The following is a 19,835-nucleotide window of genomic DNA, read 5'->3' as shown; positions in this document are numbered from 1 at the left end:
GCAATTCAGATGCCATCCTAAGGTGACAGCTCTTTGTGCAGGAGATGAATCATTCATAACAACTCTGTCGCTCTGCATGGTCAGCACTAATCACTGTACCCTCTCCCCAGAGCCCAAGTTCGTAAAGTCCAGGACCTCGTGGAGATTAGTTGGGGGGCAAGGGCTACCGACATTTTGGTATGTAAAAATAGGAGTTCAAATCAAAATGCTGTTTCAAACATTTGAATAGATTAAACTTCTGTTTCTGTATGATATAAAAGTGATACTTGCTGTATCATTTTTATGATCAAAAAAATCACAAAAGTTCTATTTTTGTGGATTAACAAGAAACAACCAAGAATGATGGCTTCACGGTCACCAGAAATGATGCACTTTACTTGTAGTAATTGTTCAAAGTGTCTGAAATGGACTTGACTAGATCTATTGTCTTAATAGTTGTTCCTTCTCCTCCCTAAACATTCACATAGGAATTACCTGGGATTTGTTTATGTCTTACTCATTAATCTGCCGAATTGATCTAAATGAAATTTCAGTTTTTAGAGATTTTTTTGTCCACAGGAGATTGTGGTGGTTGCAGACAGTGTGATTTTCTGGAGCCCACCTCTGACAATGGGCCCAATATGTGCCCTGTGACCCAAGGAGTAGATGCTGGGGGCCCTGGCCCTAGCTCTGGTCCCTGACCATGGAGACCTCTCACCAGGGACACTGCCCTCACCTTGCAGTCACTGTGAAATCCAGTTGCCTCGACCCCTTGCTAGTATGCCCTCCTCTAGCCTGCCTTCCGTGATTAACCACAGCCATGCTACTTCCTGTATTTATGCAAGGTTCCCAAATTGTTATCAATGCTGTGCTTTCTCTACTAGGGTGATATGATTTAACATAATTTAATGTTTCAGGGCTCTAAATTGGATGATTCTAAGTTCTATTATCAGCTTCCTGCATTAGGTGCTTGAAATTGGGAACACCTGCTTTTTAAAAAGCCTGCTTGAAAGTTCTCCTATGACTACTCAAGCTAAGGCACAAGTGAGTGCCCGGGGTTCCATGGGTGGCAGGCAAGACAGAACCCCCTGGAAGTGGGTGCCTCCCTGTGAGATTGTTGGGGTCTCAGTGGGCAAAGGAGAGGCAGGTCTGCGCAACTCACTGTACCAGTCTCTTCAGGAGACAGGCATCAGGTCTTGTGTCCGCAGAGAAAAACTGGAAGGAAAAAATATCCAGAGGGGAGAGAATCCTGAGGAGAGGGCAGGCTAGCTGGTCTGACAGGCGGAACCTAAAGTGAATCAGAGCAGGAGGCATGTCAGTGACAGGCGAGTGGGAGCACGAGGGTGGACGTGGAAGAATGGCCCCAGGGAAAAGGAAGGTCGAGTCCTAGGCGGGGGTTCAGTCTCACAAGAGGCATGCCTCTGAAAATCCACTGCTAAGGAAAGGGAGTCTTTCGATCGGAGCCCTGTGAACCCTGAACGAAGTGGGAACTTATGGTGGAATTGGTGAGAAGGGTAAGCGGATGGATGTCAAGAGACCAGTCCTTCCTTGTTTCCTAGCCTCTCCCCCTCCACACCCCTTTTCTACCCTGTGCTTTTATCGGACACCATTGAGGTGGTAAGTTTCATGTTAGTCACTGAGTATCCAAAGTTAAATAAGACAAGATCCTTGCCAGCCTCTCCAGGGATGTCAGCCCTCCTCTGCCCAGCCTCACTTTCCAGATGATTCATGTAACTCAGGGAACTTCTCCTTGGAGGCCAGGGCTTCTCCCAGCCCACCGTGTGGGAAGACCAAGAAATCTGATGAAGCACTCTTCCATCCTGGGTCCCCAGCAAACGGGTGGTTTGTAGACATCTACCTGGCTTGCCTCATAATTTCTTAAGAGCTAAGCATGGCTAGGAAAATCCCTGAGTCAGATTAAAAACTCCCGTGATACCTAAGCTACCCTTTTTTTAATGGAGCAACTTGCAACTTCCTAAATGATAGATTACCTAGATGAATAAAGTTGGTCTGTTTATTTTTCTTCATCTCTAAAGTGTGGAAAGAGATGGTGCTTTGGTCAGTGAGAAGGTGCTATATTGTTGTTTTTGTTAATAAAATCCCCGGAGTCTGGAAAGAAATATAAAGCACCCCACCTAATGCTGCCCCATTCTCCACCAGGATAGTCCTGATGCCCTTAACACCAACAGTCTCATTTCTGTCTCATCCTATGTCTACTTCATACTTGGACTACAAAAATCAGAACCTTAGCCCCCCGCTATGTTAAGTACGCAGTGAAGCCCTTCAGAACAGCTCTTTCTAAAGAGAGGTACTTGTGAGTTTTAGATTCTGCATATCCTGAATTTTAGCTCCAGCGGTAAAACTGTTCAATAACACATGATTGAGCACCCACTGTGTGCCAGCCAGGGAGTAAAAGACTTCTCCTGTTGTCGAACAGCCAGCAATGCTGTGAAAGGGACAGCTGTGGGAACAGATCAGTCATGTCACAGCCCCGGGGTCGGGGCTGGTTAGGCACCAGGCCTTGCAGGAGCAGAGGAAGGGGTTAGCTTGATTGTTGTGAGCTTCCGGAACAATGATTGGTCTTCAAAGAGAACAGGTAGAAGGGCATCTGGTGCTGATGGAAGAGTCAGAAAGTACCTGAAACCTTCAAACAGGATCATGCCACTGGGGAGGGAGATAATAAATATTGCTAGGGTGTAAGGTAGGACTGGGGCTTCCCAGGTGGCTTAGTGGGTAAAGAACCTGCCTGCAATACAAGGAGACGTAAGAGACATAGGTTTGATCCCTGGGTTGGGAAGATCCCCTGGAGAAGAGCATGGCAACCCATTCCAGTATTCTTGCCTGGAGAACAGCCCATGGAATTGCAAAGAGTTGGACATGACTGAAGTGACTAAGCACACACGCATTCAAGGTAGGACAGTTAGATGAGTTATGCTGTGCTAATTAACAGAATAATGATAGAATATTTCTACTACTTAGGCTAAAGTCCTCTTAAGGATTTTAGAAACAACTTTTCATGTAATTCCTGTATTTTAACCCGTTTATGAGAAGCTTTGCATGCTCCTGTGGTATCATGTTGTTGGCATTGCTTGAGTTAACATATGTGTTTGGGAAAAGTGAAACTTTTTTTTTAAATAGTTTTGTCCTTTGAGAGACTGCCGTTAAATATCCTGAATGAGTGCTGAATTCAAACTTCACCTCACTTCTCACTTCTTTCATACCTACTGATTTATTTTTCCTTTGTGTGATCTCAGTCTCACCTTTGAACCTTCTAAGCAAATTCTGATTCCTCCATTCCTTATTCAGATAACTCCTAAAGCCTTAGCTGTCAGCACCCTATGAATTAGACTTAACTAGAACCAAGCAATTCTCGGATTTTATTTTGCCCTCACCTCTTAATACTCCATTGCTGGAGAAGATGCAGGCAGAGACCGACATTCTCGCAGTGGAGAACGAATGAATCCTGACAGCCTGGGTTTAATGACGTGTACTTGTTGCCTTTGAGTTGATCTACCTGCAGTGCTTCTGAAGCTGTGTTGCCACAAATTTAAACAATTTTCTTTTCTCTGTCAATGTGGTTGACTTTGTGTCAGATTTTTTTTGTTGTTCTTTGCCTTTCAGGATCTGTCTTTAAATTTAAGGTCCTACCTCATAGACATGTATAGATAATGTAAAAGAAAGATTCTGGACAAATAGTCATATACACGCATGGTGTACTAGGAAAGGTTATCCCCTGTCAATTTTACCTATCAGTACATTCAGTATTGATAGGTAATATTGAAGTGGGGTGCTAAAAACAATGGTACATTGGTGATAGCAGATTTAGTGATAGTTCTTGCAAGCAAAAGCGTTCTCTAGCCAGTTATACCCAGAATCTTTTCTGGCTACCATTTTCTCTTCCTGATCCGTGTGGTACATTCATTTACAAAGTAGGACGTGCATATTTCAAACTTATGGCATGATGGTTGGCTCCGTGCCAGCAGTCACACCTTCCCATTGATGGCAATGAAACCAAGCTTGTTGCTTTCTCTTGAAGCAAGAGAGCCAGGGGGCTTTGCTGGGGGCTGGGGGAAGTAGCCTTCAGATGGGTTCAGTTTACCGTTTCTTCATGCTGAAGGGAAACCGTGATGCAGTAACACCAAACTCCCGAGTCAGAAAGAGAGGGAGGTGACTTGGAGCCGAAGTTCCTCCCACTCCCAAAGAAAGTGCAGCTGTGCGTTTTTAATATGCACGGCAGGAGATTTCAGCAGCCCGATGATATATAGTGCATTAATGTTGAAAAGATAAACACATTTGGAGAGCACAGGAAGGGCCTTGTGTTTTTATGTTAGCAGAATGCTTCCTAATGAATAAGAATGTGCTGCTGGCTTCACGGAGCCAGATGGCAGCTTTTCTAATTTTAGTTGGGTGCAGATGCATAATTCTCTGGTTTTACCTTCTAGAACCTTTGAGATGCTACATCACTTTCCCTGTAATATTTTATCTGTAGTGCTTGGCCAGAAACTGCCTGTCATCGTCTCAGTGACTTCTCTGCTCACTCTCGGCGTAGGTCCCAGCACTGCTGGGTTAGACTGTTGCTTCACCTGAAATCCTCAATGCAGGAAAAGGTGGAAATTGTGGATGTATTCCTACTCGAGTGTTAAAATTTGTTGTGGAGGTAATTAAACTCATCTTTGACGTCAGTCTGCTGAAAAATTGATAGGTATCTGGGTGAGCGATTGTACTCATTTTGGAGCAGTGGAATTAATTATAAAACCTGCATAAAGTATCGGGTTCCCTTTTAGTTGAAGGTGCTAATACCTTAAATAATACCACTTCTGTAAAAGCAGCTCTCCTCATACTTGACCAAACTTGGGAACAACTTTTCAACTCTTACTTGTTACATGTCAGGGCATCCAAACATGGGCAATGTTCAAATATTCTCTATATGTAAAAATACACCATGGGTTATTTTTCAGGTTATATATTTTTCAGAGTGAATCACCAATACTTGTTTCAATTCTGACTTTTTAAAGATAATTTCCACAAGTTTTCCATGGCTTCTTCAGATGATTTTTTTTTTTTTAATTTTTTTATGTATTTATGACACATGGAATCTTAGTTCCCTGACCAGGGATAGAACCCACATACCCTGCATGGGAATCGTAGAGTCTTAAGCACTGGGCCACCAGGGAAGTCCCATATTCAGATGACTTTTTTGGAGAGAGAAGAGCATAAACCTCTTAAATAATGGCCATATCACCATGTCCCTCTAATGGGCAGACATTAAATAGCACTTAGGTTTCTAAGTCATGCGTGGTTGACGCCGCTGCTGCTGCTGCTGCTGCTGGAATTAGAGCAATTATGTGGCTGTCCCCTGGGCCATGGCTGCCGTCCCTGTGAGAGGCAGGAATCTGTTCTGGCCGTATTTTTCAGAAAGGCCCTGGGAGTGCGTGTTCTCGGTTCAGTTGCCTAATTAACAAGTAGATGAGACCTTCTAATATTATAAGATTCACTAAGTTACCAAAAATCAATGAATGATGTTCTCTCAGAATATGTAAAGGTCTTTAAGAAACATACACACATCACTTCATACTTTAAAAATAGCTATATATGCTTTTTTTCCCAAGGATATATAATTTTTTTTGCTAGAATCACAGTTTCTGTGTGTTTCTGTTCTCACCAGGAAATTTAAATTTTTACTTTGTATTTGTAAATCACTTAAATATCTAGAGATTAAACGCTTCCCTACTCACCTTTCCTTTTGTTCTGAGAGAAAGCGTAAGTAATAATTACTTATGAAGAAAAGCGTATGGAATATAATATTAATGATTTTCTCCCAGTTTGTGGTATGACTCATCTTAACACAGTCCCTAAAGAGATGGGGTTTGTTCTTTGCTTTGAAACTGGAAATCTAATTAATTGATATTGGATTTCTAGAGTGCCGGTGAATGGAAGAAGGATGGGCTTGCTCTTGGAGCAGCCACCCAGGAGGGAGGGTCAGTAGCAGAAAGATGACGGCCGCATCCTTGGACAGTCTCTTTAATCAGAGCTTTGCATTTGTAACGCTGGGCTATTACAAAGACCTAGAGCTATTTCATGGCATTTTTGTCTTTAGGGGGTGAGGAAGAAAAGGACAGTTTACTGTTTTCATTGTCACTCTCTCAGGTCATAGTCTTTACCTAAAAAGAACAACCTTAATAGTCAAAGTGCAGAAGAACTGGAAAGCAGGGCATGGAGCAGAAAGCTTTTTGTAGGCTCTGAAAATTCAGTTTTATCATCTCTTTTTTCAATGTAAGAGTTCCACCTGTAATAATGAGATTTCATAAGGTTTTGATCATTTGAAAAGATCTGGGATGATCTTTCAGTAAACTGTGGAGTTTACTGAAGGATATTTTTGTGACAGAATATATTTTTATGGTTAATGGATGCAAAATATAGAAAAGTAAATATAATTTGTGACCACTGAGAAAACTGCCTAATTTAAAAATATTAAATAGTATGTTTTAGTATAGTAATGGCTGTTCTTACAGAAGTATAAATATATCTAAGGATTTAAGCTTATTTATATCTGGGACATAAAAATAGCATACTCATTCTTGAAATGCTCCCACAAAATACCAATGTATGTCCGGGTAACATGACAAGATATCTCAAAGGAGTTTTTTCTTCCTCCTATTTGACTCTAAAGCCCAAATGAACTTTGTACGGAGGTAGTAATTACTTCATGAAAAGTACCCAAATAACATAAATTCATGGCCAGTTTAATTTAGATTCAGATTACCTTGGTAAAGCCATATTTCTATGTCTTTTCTATCACTTCATACTATTGAGATTTTAATATTGAGAAGTAGCCAAAGCACAAATCTAATACAGAATTGAATAGATGACAAGTTAACAAAAAGTAAATAAAAATAAATATGTATAGATCTTCAGTGAGGACAGGCATGAAGGTCCCTAAATTCTTTACCCTTTTTTCTTATTTATTTACTCTGTGAGTAGTGAACAGTTCCCATTCTCTGAGTAAATACATGAATAGCATTGTGTGAACACTGAACATTTTAAAAGTTCTCTTGCAGATACTCAGTGGCCTCATCTGGAATTTTCTTTGCCAGTACACTAACATAATTTGAGATTGACCTTGGGAAAATTTTTGTTGTTTTTATTCTGAGTCCAGGATTCCTAAAATTCCAGCTTAGACAAATTGTTGGCCATTATTCCTGAACACTGGTTTCAGAGGCCAGGCTGAGATTTCCCCAGGAACAGACGCCACACAACCGTTGCTTTTGCCATGCACTCACGTATCCCACAGAATCCAACACCACTACAGGGGATGTGAAGTATTTTCAGCTCTGTCCAGCCTTTAAAAAAAAAAAATCTCTTCTTTGAATTTATAGTTCCTCACTGTACAGCCCTAGGTTCTCGTTTGACTCAGTAGATGCCCCCTACCCCTTGCCCCCAGCAAGATGTATCCTCTCATCCCACAAGGATCCTTCATTCCACCTGTACCACAAGCATGACTGGAACACACAGCAGGACACTGAGACACATGGACAGTGTTCTGGCCAGTTTCCTTATGCCAGCCCTGCATTATCTGTGAGTGCCTGTTAGCTGCTGCTTTTCTCCTTTCAAAAATGTTAGAAAGAGGGAAAAAAATGACATGGTTGATCATTGCAGTCTTTCAGGATGATAATTATTTTTATCCAGGCTTTCCAGTAGAGCCCCAAAAAATGTTTTGCCCCCTCTGAATTATCTCTTACATTAAATTTTAGGCCCTTAACCTAAATTATGATCTGTAGATTCCTAAAGATGAAAGAAAATGATAATCTCATGCTCTGTATTTTCTGATAAGCATCAAAAATTCAGCACCTGAACACATTGCTAGAACATTTGGGATACCCCAATCTGAAAGTCTGTCACTGTTTAGGAATCTGCGTGATTGAGTTTTTCCAAGTTTGAATTTTTTAATTCCACAAAATGTTGAATGGATGAGGAAACTTTGGGGTCTTCAGCATGATAATCAGATCCTCAAAATGTAAATATCTCACAAAATATATTGATTGTCTCTGAAGGACTTGGGAAATAAGATACACAGAGGTAACATATAATTCAAGGATTATTGGCAATGTTTTATCATAACAACTTGAAGTGGACTATGATGTATAAAAATGTTGAATCACTTTATTGCACACCAGAAACTGATTTAATATTGTATATCAACTGTTCTTCAGGTTTTTTTACCAAAGGACTTGGAAATGGGTTATCAGAAACATTGTCACTTTGTATTATTTTGCCCTAAAATGAGGCTGAGGATTACTCAGTCTGCACAGTTTTAATACTCCTGCACCCTGAATGCCACCACATGGAAGACAAAAAGTAAATAAAAGGACTGTGGGACATTTATAATGTCTACTACATGACTTTTGCGATTCAGTAGTCGTCAAACTCAGGGATCCTTTAGGCCTAAACCTGCAGAGACTTCACAGGGGAGGGCTGTTAAATTAGAGGAAAAGTAGATGAAGCAGCAGCTGACGGTGCCAGTCCTGTCCCCGGACTGATGTGGGGAAGGGAGCAGAAACTGAAGAGAAATATACAGCTTCACAGAGTGAACTGGGGCTGGGGGGAGTATGCCCCAATATGTATTTATTTGGGAGTTATTTGGCAATGAAAAAATTTCCGGGAAAAATGGGGAGGGGGGAAGAGGAGTACCTGAGATCCCGCCTGCCCCAGGTGAGAATGACTCAAGAGCTGGGCTGAGACCAAGCCAGCAGCTAGGGGGAGGGACCTACAGTCGAGAGCTGGGGAGGGCAGCAAGGAAAGATGAAGGGAGGACTAGCACATCCTCACATGCTGAGTTATAAAGGCTAATAGACAAGCCACAGCTCTATTTATAGCCAGTCACAATTATTCAGATCTAAGCAGGTGAATCAGGAATGTCGCAGAGTCACTGAGAAAACAGATACTCCCTGCTTCTGACCTCTGCCTCTGGAACTCAGTCAGGAAGAGCTAAGACAGATATGCTAGTAGTAAGTTATATTTCTAAGTTACTTATGGGTTGTTTTTTTTCCTTGTTTTTACCTGTGCTGCACGATACGTGGGATCTTAATTCCCCAGCCAGGGATTGAACCCATACCCCCTGAATGGGAGGCTCAGAGTCTTAAACACTAGGGAAGGCCCTTACTTTCTGGTTTTTAAAGTGTGTTTTACATATCCCATTTACTCCTGTCATAGCACATGAAGCAAGAAGGCAGGAACTAAGGCCTCCAAAAGTTGAAGTTACATGCTCTGACTTGTACTAAGTGGCTGAGCTGAGACTTGAACTACACAGGCCCTCTTCCCTTTCCCACTGATACATATGCAGGTGGACAGTTTCCATCAAGATTTGGAGGGCCTGCATAATTCCTAATTATTTTCTATAGGCTCCCAGGTACAAATTAACCTTTACAGGTTTTCACAAATACTGTGTAAAATCTTCTGTTACAAAAAAAAAAAGAAGCAGAGTCTGCTAAGTTCATGAAAGCAAGTTGATTCTGAGTACTGAATTGATTTAGAGTTTTCTCTGTGGTTCAGTCTCTCAGTCGTGTCCAACTCTTTGTGCCCCATGGACTGCAGCACACCAGGCTTCCCTGTCCTTCATGTTCTTCACTGTCTCCTAGAGTCTGCTCAAAGTCATGTCTATTGAGTCGGTGATGCCATCCAACCATCTCGTCCTCACAGTTTTCTTAACTTGCATTTAATTACAGAGATAACATGCAGTGTAAACAAGGCTATAATTTATTCCAGGACAAATAATTGGCACATTGTGTTGTGTTGTTTTCTAACAAATTGTTGAGATGTATCTTGTTATGCTTTAAACTTTTCTTGGTGTTCTCGAAATAACCCACTTGCATACACATTGATGACTGTGCATCTGTTTCTTCCACAAGCCTTTTCCATGACGGCATGTCTTCCCAGGCCTGGCGGGAAGTTGCTTCACCCATTTGAGTCCAGGAGCCCAGACCATGCATCTCTGAACTAGATGAAAGGGCTGCCATCGAAATTCTCCGAGTGCCTGATAGGGTGTCCCGCTCTCTGCCTCATGTCGTTAAGCACCTTCCTCCAGGGAGGGGCCAGTCTTTCTGGTTATTCTAAATGTGAAGGTGACAAGAGGTGGGACAGTCCAAAAGCCACAGGAGTGTCCCATGGAAGCAGCAACAGTGGTCAGGACTCGTTTTTATTCCTTCAGACACATCTCTGATTTCTCTCCCGAAGTCTGAACTACAGACTCCCGGTCAGTCATCCCTGCCTGGGGAGTCTGCAGAAAGCCCTAATTGTGCTGCAGTATATAACAGTTTTGCAGTCTTTAAAAAAAAAAAAATGCTTGTTGGGGACTGGCATGAAACCTCTAAACTCATTTTATCGGCAGCCTGAAAGGGGCTCTGAGCCACAGGTCCTGGAGGTGAAAAGTTAATGTTCTGGCTCCCGCTTCCAGCAGTTTCTCCCGTGCCATGGCAGCGGGGATGTTCTCTAGCTCTTTTACAGTCTGATCTGATCCTGCTGAAGATTTTTTTTTGAAGTCATAACAATAAAAATGTTCTTGTGTCACTCTGTCCTTGAAATAGAATGCCAGTTAATTCACACTCGTGTTTGTTGCAGAGAAAGCAGCAGCTGCCAACATCGATGAAGTGCAGAAGTCAGACGTATCGTCTACCGGGCAGGGGGTCATTGACAAGGATGCACTGGGGCCGATGATGCTGGAGGTATTTCACCCTGCTGTTGATCTTCCCAGTATTCCGTTTAATCTTTCAGTGAATGCTGCTGTATTTAAAATGGACCACCAAGAAGGTCCTACTATATAGCACAGGGAACTCTACTCAATGTTATGTGACAGCCTGGAAGGGAGGGGAGTTTGAGGGAGAGAACAGATACATGTATACTTATGGCTGAGTCCCTTGGCTGTCCACCTGAAACTATCACAGCATTGTTAATTAGCTAAACTCCAATCTCAAATAAAAAGTTTAAAAAAAAAAAATTCACTTTTAAGTGAATATAATTTAAGGCTAATCCACATTTATTTTTCACTCTTAAGATGGAAGTACTGCTGACCTCTTGAGCTTACTAATATGTATCTAAAATTTACTCCTGGTTCCAGCTTACATACCTTTCAGATTGATAATGTAGAATTAAATTAACTAGATTAGAATATAAATTTGACCAACTTTAAGTGCTTAAAGTTCATTAAAAAATGAATGCTTGAGCATTCATTTTACAAGCACTCATGTTCACATGTCCTGTTAAATTCTGTGATACATTGTGTTTTGAAATGTTGCCAGAATTCTTAGATTTTCACCTGTGCAAGTACAGATAATTATGTATACAGGCTAAAATTTGAGAACCAAATGGAGGTTTACACTTTTTATTTATGCTACATGAATCTAGATTATTGATTTCATGAAGACAAAAATTGAAGTAATATTCAGAACTTTTAAGATAAGCATCACTGCAATGGGTGATCTTAACTGCCATTTCTTTTGGGGGGGGCCAACTTTTTTTTAATTGGAGTATGATATGTAATTGTTTTACAGTGTTGTATTAGTTTCTGCTGTACCACAGTGTGAATCGGCTGTGAGTGTACATATATCTCCTCCTTCTTGATTAACTGCCATTTCTTTATTAACTTTAGGAGTTTTCATGACCAGACTACTATCTAGAATTTGTTAAGTCCCACTTTCTTATTTTATTAACCCAGTACAGTATTAAGCATCAGATTCTTTGCTATACCTATTCCAAAATTAAAATTCAGGATGTAGGCTATGGTAAGATGAGGGGAAAAAAATGTCAGTGAATATATAACAAGAAGCAGAGGAGCCCTGAGACATAAATTATGTCAGTTCTCAGGATAATTTACTCTGCTGATGATATAATGAGATTGAAAATTATCACATGGCCAGAAGGTCTGCAGCATTGCCATTGTAGAATTGCTTCACTGGCAGCGCCGCACATATAGAAGAAATTAGGATTTTTAAAGCAAAGATAACCAGTTGGCGCATAAGATGATTTTTATTTTTAGAAAGTCTAATTCTGTGAAAATCTACTGTATAATGGGGCTAGGGAGACACAGAAAAAAATGTAAAGATTGTCTGACCCAGTCTTTATTTTTAGAGATGACAAAATTCAGCGCTTGGGACTACCCTGCTGACCAAAAGACTTTACAGGACCCTATGTTGGGCCCTGCTTATTTCTCTTTCATCACTGGCTTGAAAACACGTAATGACAATTTTTAGAGAAAAAGTGAAAACAGACTTAACCTGATTTTCCAGAGTTGACAAGGCACTGGAAGGCCAGAGAGTGCTGCTTCCTACTTGGTTCTTAGAAGCAGCTGAGAAAACCCTTAACTAGGTGGACTCTTAGAATTCGATGAAAGAACTGGAAACAAAATTCATTTGGAAATGATGGGGAATTTTAAATATTACAGTTAGGAAAATCCGGTATACCTGTGTTTATTACTTACATTGGGGATGACTTAAAGTAGGGTGGAAACTCTTGGGAAGATTTTCAAGGCTTCTAAAAAGAGATGCTGGCAATAACCACAAGGCTGTGACTCAAGCTCTCTGAGAGCAAGCTCATTAATTGCAGAAATCAGATTGCTAGATGTCAGCGGGTCTTATCTCATAAGATCAAATCCACATTTTCACTGTTGCAAAATAGTCTTCTGAGAATTCAGTGCATTGAGCAAAACACCTGTGTAGCAGGACTTCAGTGCTAAACATGTGAGAGATAATGCTTTGAATCTAGAGACTTAAGGTTTGAATTTGCATCTTTTCCCTGTTAACATGTAATAATTTAAACAGAGAAAACTTGCTCTCATTGAGCCATTCTAGGCATAGATGCACACTCATGCTTACATCATAGCATAGTAGTTGCTAGGCAACAAAACTAAATGTCAGGTTTTTTCATGACAGCATATCATAGTAAGCTTTAAGAAAACAAATAGTTTTATAAGGTGAAAGAATTTCATCTTTCCACTATATCTTTACCATTGTATAAAGCAGTAGGAAGCCACGTGCACTTCCAAAAGTGACCCGTAGATAATATTATCATGAGAATCCCTGTTGAAGGTATATTTAAAGCTGTGAGTTTAAAAGAACACTTAGTACATAACTAATCAACTGACTTACTTCCTGACCTCCCTCCCCACATACCCCATATACACATGTGCACACACTCACACAAGGTTTCCAACAGTTGATGCCAACCTATCATGGAAAGCTATTTACACAGTCTTGCTTTGGCTTGCACGTTGTTTACACCAATGGGAACAGCACAATGAACATTTAAGAAGAGCTTAAAACAAAATGGTGTCTGTTATGTGTGTGTGTATACATATATGTACACATATACATACATACACATATGTATATATTTTAAGAGCTTTTTATTGGTACCTTGTGGTCGGTTCTAATTTGAGAGAGTGTGTAGTTTTGTCATGAAAATAGAATTAAAGGTGAAATATTTCAAAGAAAGCTCACAGAATAAGAGCCTGTTAAATAATAACTTGAGGAAAAAGTAAAACACTATGCCTCAGTCATGCACATTGTTATATTGGTGTGTCCATGAAACATCCATGTGAAAAACCAGTAAATACACAGCCTGAAGAAACTGGCATGAACTGGGTGGACCCCTTGGCCCTGATCCAGGGAATGCCTGGTCACTATCAAGCCTCATCCAGTCCTAATCTCTCCCTGATCCATAAAACAGCTCTGGCAAATGAGCATCAAAAAGGGAAAGGAGGCAGAACTAAGAGAAACTCACTGAGCGCCCAGACTTTGCATTGTCCAACAGCTGTGACAAGTCAGCGCTCTAGGTCAACACTGGGGAGAACTCTGCCACCTGGGAATCAAAGCACAAGCTTTGGAGGCAGTCCACCCGGATTTGTATCCCAGCTCTGGTTGCAAGAGCTTGGGCAAATCACTTACCCTCTTTGAGTCTCAATTTTTCCTTCTTCTGTAAATTGACAAAGGGAAACCATTCCTTCCAGAATTGTAAATGTTAAAATGACCCAGTGGGAAATTCCCTCGCAGTCCAATGGTTAGGACCCTGTGCGCTCACTGCCAAGGGCCGTGGGTTCAATCCCTGGTCAGGGAAGTGAAATCCCACAAGCTGCACAGCACAGCCAAAAAAATAAATAAGTAAAAATAAAATGACACAGTGTGTTTAAGGCTCATTAAATGTGTCGATATAATGATAGCAAAGTGAACCATGCACCCATCACAGGAAAAATGCTCTTGCTCTCTGGGTGATTTAGGAACCTACATCTTAACAACTTGGAGAATAAAGAAATACAGCCAGGCACAGTTAGTTAACTTTCTTTCCCTCGGGGTTAGAAACCTAAACCCCAAGGCCCTGTGTAGTCTCAGCCAGAGGTCCCCAGGAAGACGGGTTTGTCGCATCAGACACACACTTCCCAGAACCTTCCCCCATGACACCAGACAATCAAGGATTGGCGTTGCTTAAAAAGATCTGAGATCATTTTCAGTTCTTTCATTTAAGACTTGGCAGCTTGGCAAAATTTTCTGATTTTTTTTTTCCTTGGCATTTATCCTAAAACTGTGGGAAATTACCAGTGACTTCTCCCTCGCATTGTATTCCATGAGGAACTACACCAAGGAAAAGTAATAGCTCTGAACTGGATCAGTAGCATACGAGTTGTTCTCCCCCTTGCGGAGTACATCCATCTCATTCGGAAAATACAGATAAATGCCTGCATACTCTTAACGTAGCAGTAATTATCTCCTGATAAAGTAACAGAATGAGTGTTTGTCATTTAGTTTATGACAAGAAACCCTGATGTAGGCTCTGTCCCATTTTCTAAGATGGAATCATCTCACCAAGAAAAATGTGTTTGTTGTTTCTGAATGCGAGGAGAGGTGGGAGAGAGATCTCTTCTTCTCCATGAGGGAATCATGTTTCCCTTAAAAGGACCATTCCCTTCATAACAGTTGCACGTGACCGTCCGCTGCAGTCTTTCTAACAGAGTTTGTGCCTCTTCCCGTAGGCCCTTGACGGGTTCTTCTTTGTCGTGAACCTGGAAGGCAACGTTGTGTTTGTTTCAGAGAATGTGACACAGTACCTAAGGTATAACCAGGAAGAGCTGATGAACAAAAGTGTCTATAGCATTCTGCACGTTGGGGACCACACTGAATTCGTCAAAAACCTGCTGCCAAAGTCCATAGGTAAACGAATGTCCTCCGGGTCTCCGCTCACCACCCCACACCACCCCACCCCCACATACATCGTCTTGGCCGGCGGGAGGTGAAACAGACTCTTTTCTGTCAGTCAGGGATAACAGTAACTGGGGAGTGTTGTAAGAGATGCTTGTGTTAAATGTTTTAAGCTTAGAAGTCATGGAGAAAAGCCCATCTGTAGATATTGGTCTATGAATGATCGTTTTGACCCTATATTTAAAGTAAGTGAAAGGACTTCAGATGGAAAGCAGTATATGGCAACTATTTTCATGGGGTTTGTTTGGTGATTTTTTTTTTCAAGACAGTGCCCAATTGCCTCCCACCCTACCCAGTGCCAGCCGACTCTGTTTGTCCTTTTTCTCCATGACCACTTAAGAAGTAGAAGGTCACGAGAAGCTTGAGATTGAGTTTATTTTGAGTCCCGGCTTGTGAAGAGTATGATGTGGGTGTATACGACGTTCTAAAAATAAAATGTGAAGGAACAAGTGGTGTGTCGCGGTTCGGATGCTCTCAGCCTGGGAGCCCGAAGTGGGCTCTTTGGCTTCACAGACTCTCATGGCTCTGCAGGTGACACGGCTGTGTACTGCCTCCTTCCCCACCCACTGCTGCCCCTTCCTGCCCTCCTCATCTTGACCTGGAGATGCTGTCCAAAAGCGTCCGTGATTATAAAGGGCCATATTTTAAAGTGGGTGGTTCACTGTATGGGCCCACCTCAGTGGCTGCTTGGGGAGCATAACTGTTCCCACTCACTAAATGCTCTTTTTTAATATTCTCACTTAAACTGATGATGCTAAGAACATCTTCATGGCTAAAAAGAAGTGCATATTTTAGTAGAGAATAAAGTCAAGTCCTGAGTTAGCAAATGTTTTTGTTCCTTTTCTTAAAACTGTTTATACTGGCTGGTCTCATTGTCACCACAGTAAATAGGAAAAGGCCCTTTCACATTCCGTTATGGCTAGCTCTTCTTTTAATAGGATAAACCCTTTGTTTAAAGTGACTGCAACAGTAATACAAAATGTGAGATCCTTCTATTATATCCTGTAGTAAATGAACAAGAAAATGGGATTTCTTGTTTCAAATAACTAGTATTTTCAAATCTCTTCAGTAATTTTATGACTTCCTCAAAGGACCTGTACTTGTTAATTCAATATTATTATTTATTCACTTGTCTAAATAGCTCTCTGCCTTACATTATATTGTATTTTTTTATACTTTCAAATTACTTATTAACCTGAGTTAATAAGAGGTCTTTTTTCCTTTGATTACTCTATGTAGTCTCCTTTATGTAAATAAGCTTTTAAGAATATTGATGGTAAAATAAACTTTTCAGATGTCTATATAAAGCTAGCTGTGGTTCCTTCAGTAAAACAGTTTCTTGCAGTTAACTTGATATTTCCTTTTTCTCTCTAGGATTTGTTTCCTTCTTTCCGTCTCTGCAGCCCAGTGTCTGTGGGGTTAGCACTGTGGGACCTAATTGGTCCTTCAAATGTTTTCTAGCTAGTGACTTTTGAGAGTGCTTTGCTTATCTTATGACTGGCCCGTTTTTATTTCTCTTTTTGGTTTCTCTAATGCATCTGAAAAAAAAACATGTCTTTCTTCTCTTACATCACCTTTTTCTTGAATTAATATATAAGTTTAATATATTGGTATTAAATTCCTAAGTATTGATAAGAAAATAGAAGACATAGTATAGTAGTATTTCACTGAAAGGGAATAAATGACATTAGCAGTGTATTCTCAAGATTATTTCAGTCTTAATGAAGAAAAAAGATACAGCCCAATTACAGATTATACACTTCAAATTTTGGTGAAGTTTTAGGGAAGAGGGGTCAGTAAGAAGCAACAGGACCTCAAGCCTTGGGGCAGGAGTACATGTGGGTAGGAGACGTGGAGACGTCCTGGCCTTAAGACGAGGTAGCAGGTGCAGAGATGTGCATGTGGGACCGGGGAGGGACAGTGACGGGGGCAGGTCTTGTGCTCAGCAACGTGAAAGGTCCAGCTGGATGGGTAAGAGGGGGCTGGTGAGAAATCAGGGCCTGAGCTCGGAGGGAAAGGGTCCGGGTGAAGACTAACCAGTGTGATAGACATTTGAGATTCCCACGAAGTTTCCCAAGAATTCACCCAGTCATTCTTCCCCCTATAGATTTCGAAGTTACTTAGAAAAGTGTAAACACCATATGAAAGTAAAATCACTGCGTGTTTCCTACCCTGTTTTGATAACTTGGCAGAAGCCAGTCTGACACTAGTTTCTTCACCCTGTTGGCTTGCTTTTGCCTTTTGCTCAGTGAACGGGGGAGCTTGGTCCGGCGAACCTCCCAGGCGGAACAGCCATACTTTCAACTGTCGGATGCTGGTAAAACCTTTACCTGAGTCAGAAGAGGAAGGTCATGATAACCAGGAAGCACATCAGAAATACGAAACTATGCAGTGCTTTGCTGTCTCTCAACCAAAGTCCATCAAAGAAGAAGGAGAAGGTAGGGGCCACTTCTCTTATGTTAGTGTCATGTATTCCTGTGCTACTTCTTTCACACTTAATAATCTGAAACTAGAGGCCGCACAAAGGAAAATATAGAGGCAGTTCCTTTGTTCTTTTCACCTACTCAACAATTCTTGTGCTCAGTTTAATTATCAAGTCTTTAAAACTGCACTATCCAATAGAATTTTCTGCGGCGAGGGCAGTGTTACGTGTCTGCAGCGTCCAGAACAGCCACCACTAGCCACGGGTAGTTGTTGAGAATCTGAAATGTCAGTAATGCAACTGGGGACCAAATTGTCTATTTTGTTAAGTCTTCATTTAAATACCCCGTGTGGCTAGCAGCTACCCTGCCAGAACAATTCCACTAGTATTGAACCTCTCAGGGATCCTAGGCATCTCTGAACATCTGCAGCAAGGTCCAAGCCACACCTTAGAAAACACCCATGGTACAAAGAACATCTTTTGTATACTTCCGAGGGATTAATGAATTTTGTGTGGTTTGTCTATGGATGCTGCATCCAGAATAAGAGAGGATGGAGATGGGAGTGGGAGTGGGAGACGAGTTCCAAACTGTAAGCTCTTAGGCGCTTCCTTTTAAAGAGATACTGATATAGTGTCCACCCCTATGCCTTCTGAGGAGATTGCTCTACACCTCTGAGACTGTCACTGTCTACGATATGGGACAGTGCTGAATATGGCCTCCTGTGTGTGTAGCAGAAGGGAAAGAGCCGAGGCCCGTCAGTCAGTAGAAACTTTGCGGGCTTTATAATCAGACAGGCCAGGTCCTACATCAGCTGCATATCAGCGCTGACTGTGGGCAAGCTTCTCAACCTCTCTGAACACCCACGTATTCTCTTAACCAGTGAAATCAACAATTCCAGTATCACAGTGTAATAAGGATTAAATGAGCATGCCTGTACCATGATTGGCATAGATATTTAATCCTCTTTTCAAAAAATATGTAAGTAATTTTTAATTTAAATTTTATTGGAAAGGAAGTAATTGAGCTGTCACAGATGATACATAGTTTTCAAAATTAAATTTTTACGTAGAGATGGAATGTCAAGCTGTTTTATTCTCCTGTATGCAACAGAGTAAGTGCTGCTAATTCATCTGTAATATTCTAAAGCCATATTCTATAGCTAAGCTAATTTATGGTTTTGTGCTGTATATGTCAACATGTTTGTCCGTTTAAAATCTGATTCTGAATGTTTACATAGTATAGCATAAGAGTAGGGTTTCTGAGCCATGGTGCACTCATGTTCAAATCCTCACTTCCCCAAAATTTTATTTGATGTTGGGTAAGTTACTGAAACTTCATGCTTTGGCTTCTCCTCTGTTAAGTGGAGATAATGCCAGTGCCTGCCTCATAGAGTTGTTAAGAGGATTAAATGAATCAGTAGCCTATAAAGCAGCTAGAAAGATGTCTATCTCATAGTAAGTGCTCAAAAATTTAGCTTTTATTATGTTGAAGATGAGGATTACATTTATGTTTGTGATACTATTATTGGATATGTTTAAAGACATTCTTTCCCAAATTTAAAATCATAAATCAGTGACATAAGGTATGAAGAGACTTTTTTTTAATCAACCTTTTATCCAGCACTTTTGAAATTGAAAGGGCTTGCAGTGTGCTCTGCGTGTTACAAGATAAAACACATCCTCCCTGATCTCCAGAAGTGAACACAGACACATAAAACAGTTGAAGTAGGGTAAGGAATAAATGCTTAGCATCAGTTGTGTGAGATCCTAGCCATGGCCAAGAAACTAAACTTGAGACACACTGCATTTTCTAGGATTTGTTCTCTGAATCTGAGTCTAGACTCTTTATATACTTTGTTTTAAATTGCATATTGCCATTGTAGGAGCATCAACATAGTTCAGGAGAACGTATATCTAGTTTTCCTATATCTTAATGAACCTAAAACTCAAAGAGAAAACCCTTGACAGTTTCAGTTGTCATCATTTGTAGGCTTTATTAAGAATTCAGCTGGTTGTTAATATCAGCCAGTTAATAAGAACGGGTTCCATTCATTTCCACCACTGGGGAGATGCTTTCGGATGGTCACCTGTAGTATAGCAGATGCGCATTCATCGTGTGTCGTGTGGCTTCAGCAGTTTATCCTCAGCTCCCCATATCTCAGCCTCCCCCAGCTGCTTCCCACTCCAGGTGAGGA

The 19,835-nt window shown here is 41.0% G+C and overlaps 1 protein-coding gene across 8 annotated transcripts in view; it reads left to right on the top strand.

The window, feature by feature from the left end:
* The window catches only part of NCOA2 (nuclear receptor coactivator 2), a 285,118-nt gene that overhangs the window by 215,107 nt on the left and 50,176 nt on the right, over positions 1 to 19,835 (top strand). For all 8 annotated transcript variants that reach the window (XM_070802655.1, XM_070802649.1, XM_070802653.1 and 5 more), the window contains 3 exons: positions 10,594 to 10,697; positions 14,993 to 15,170; positions 17,468 to 17,656. In XM_070802655.1, the coding sequence (XP_070658756.1) occupies positions 10,594 to 10,697; positions 14,993 to 15,170; positions 17,468 to 17,656 (471 nt within the window). The remainder of the gene's footprint in view (positions 1 to 10,593; positions 10,698 to 14,992; positions 15,171 to 17,467; positions 17,657 to 19,835) is intronic.

Source organism: Bos indicus, chromosome 14, assembly GCF_029378745.1.
Source record: "Bos indicus isolate NIAB-ARS_2022 breed Sahiwal x Tharparkar chromosome 14, NIAB-ARS_B.indTharparkar_mat_pri_1.0, whole genome shotgun sequence".
NCBI lineage: Eukaryota > Metazoa > Chordata > Mammalia > Artiodactyla > Bovidae > Bos > Bos indicus.
This window is presented reverse-complemented; position numbering and strand designations above follow the sequence as displayed.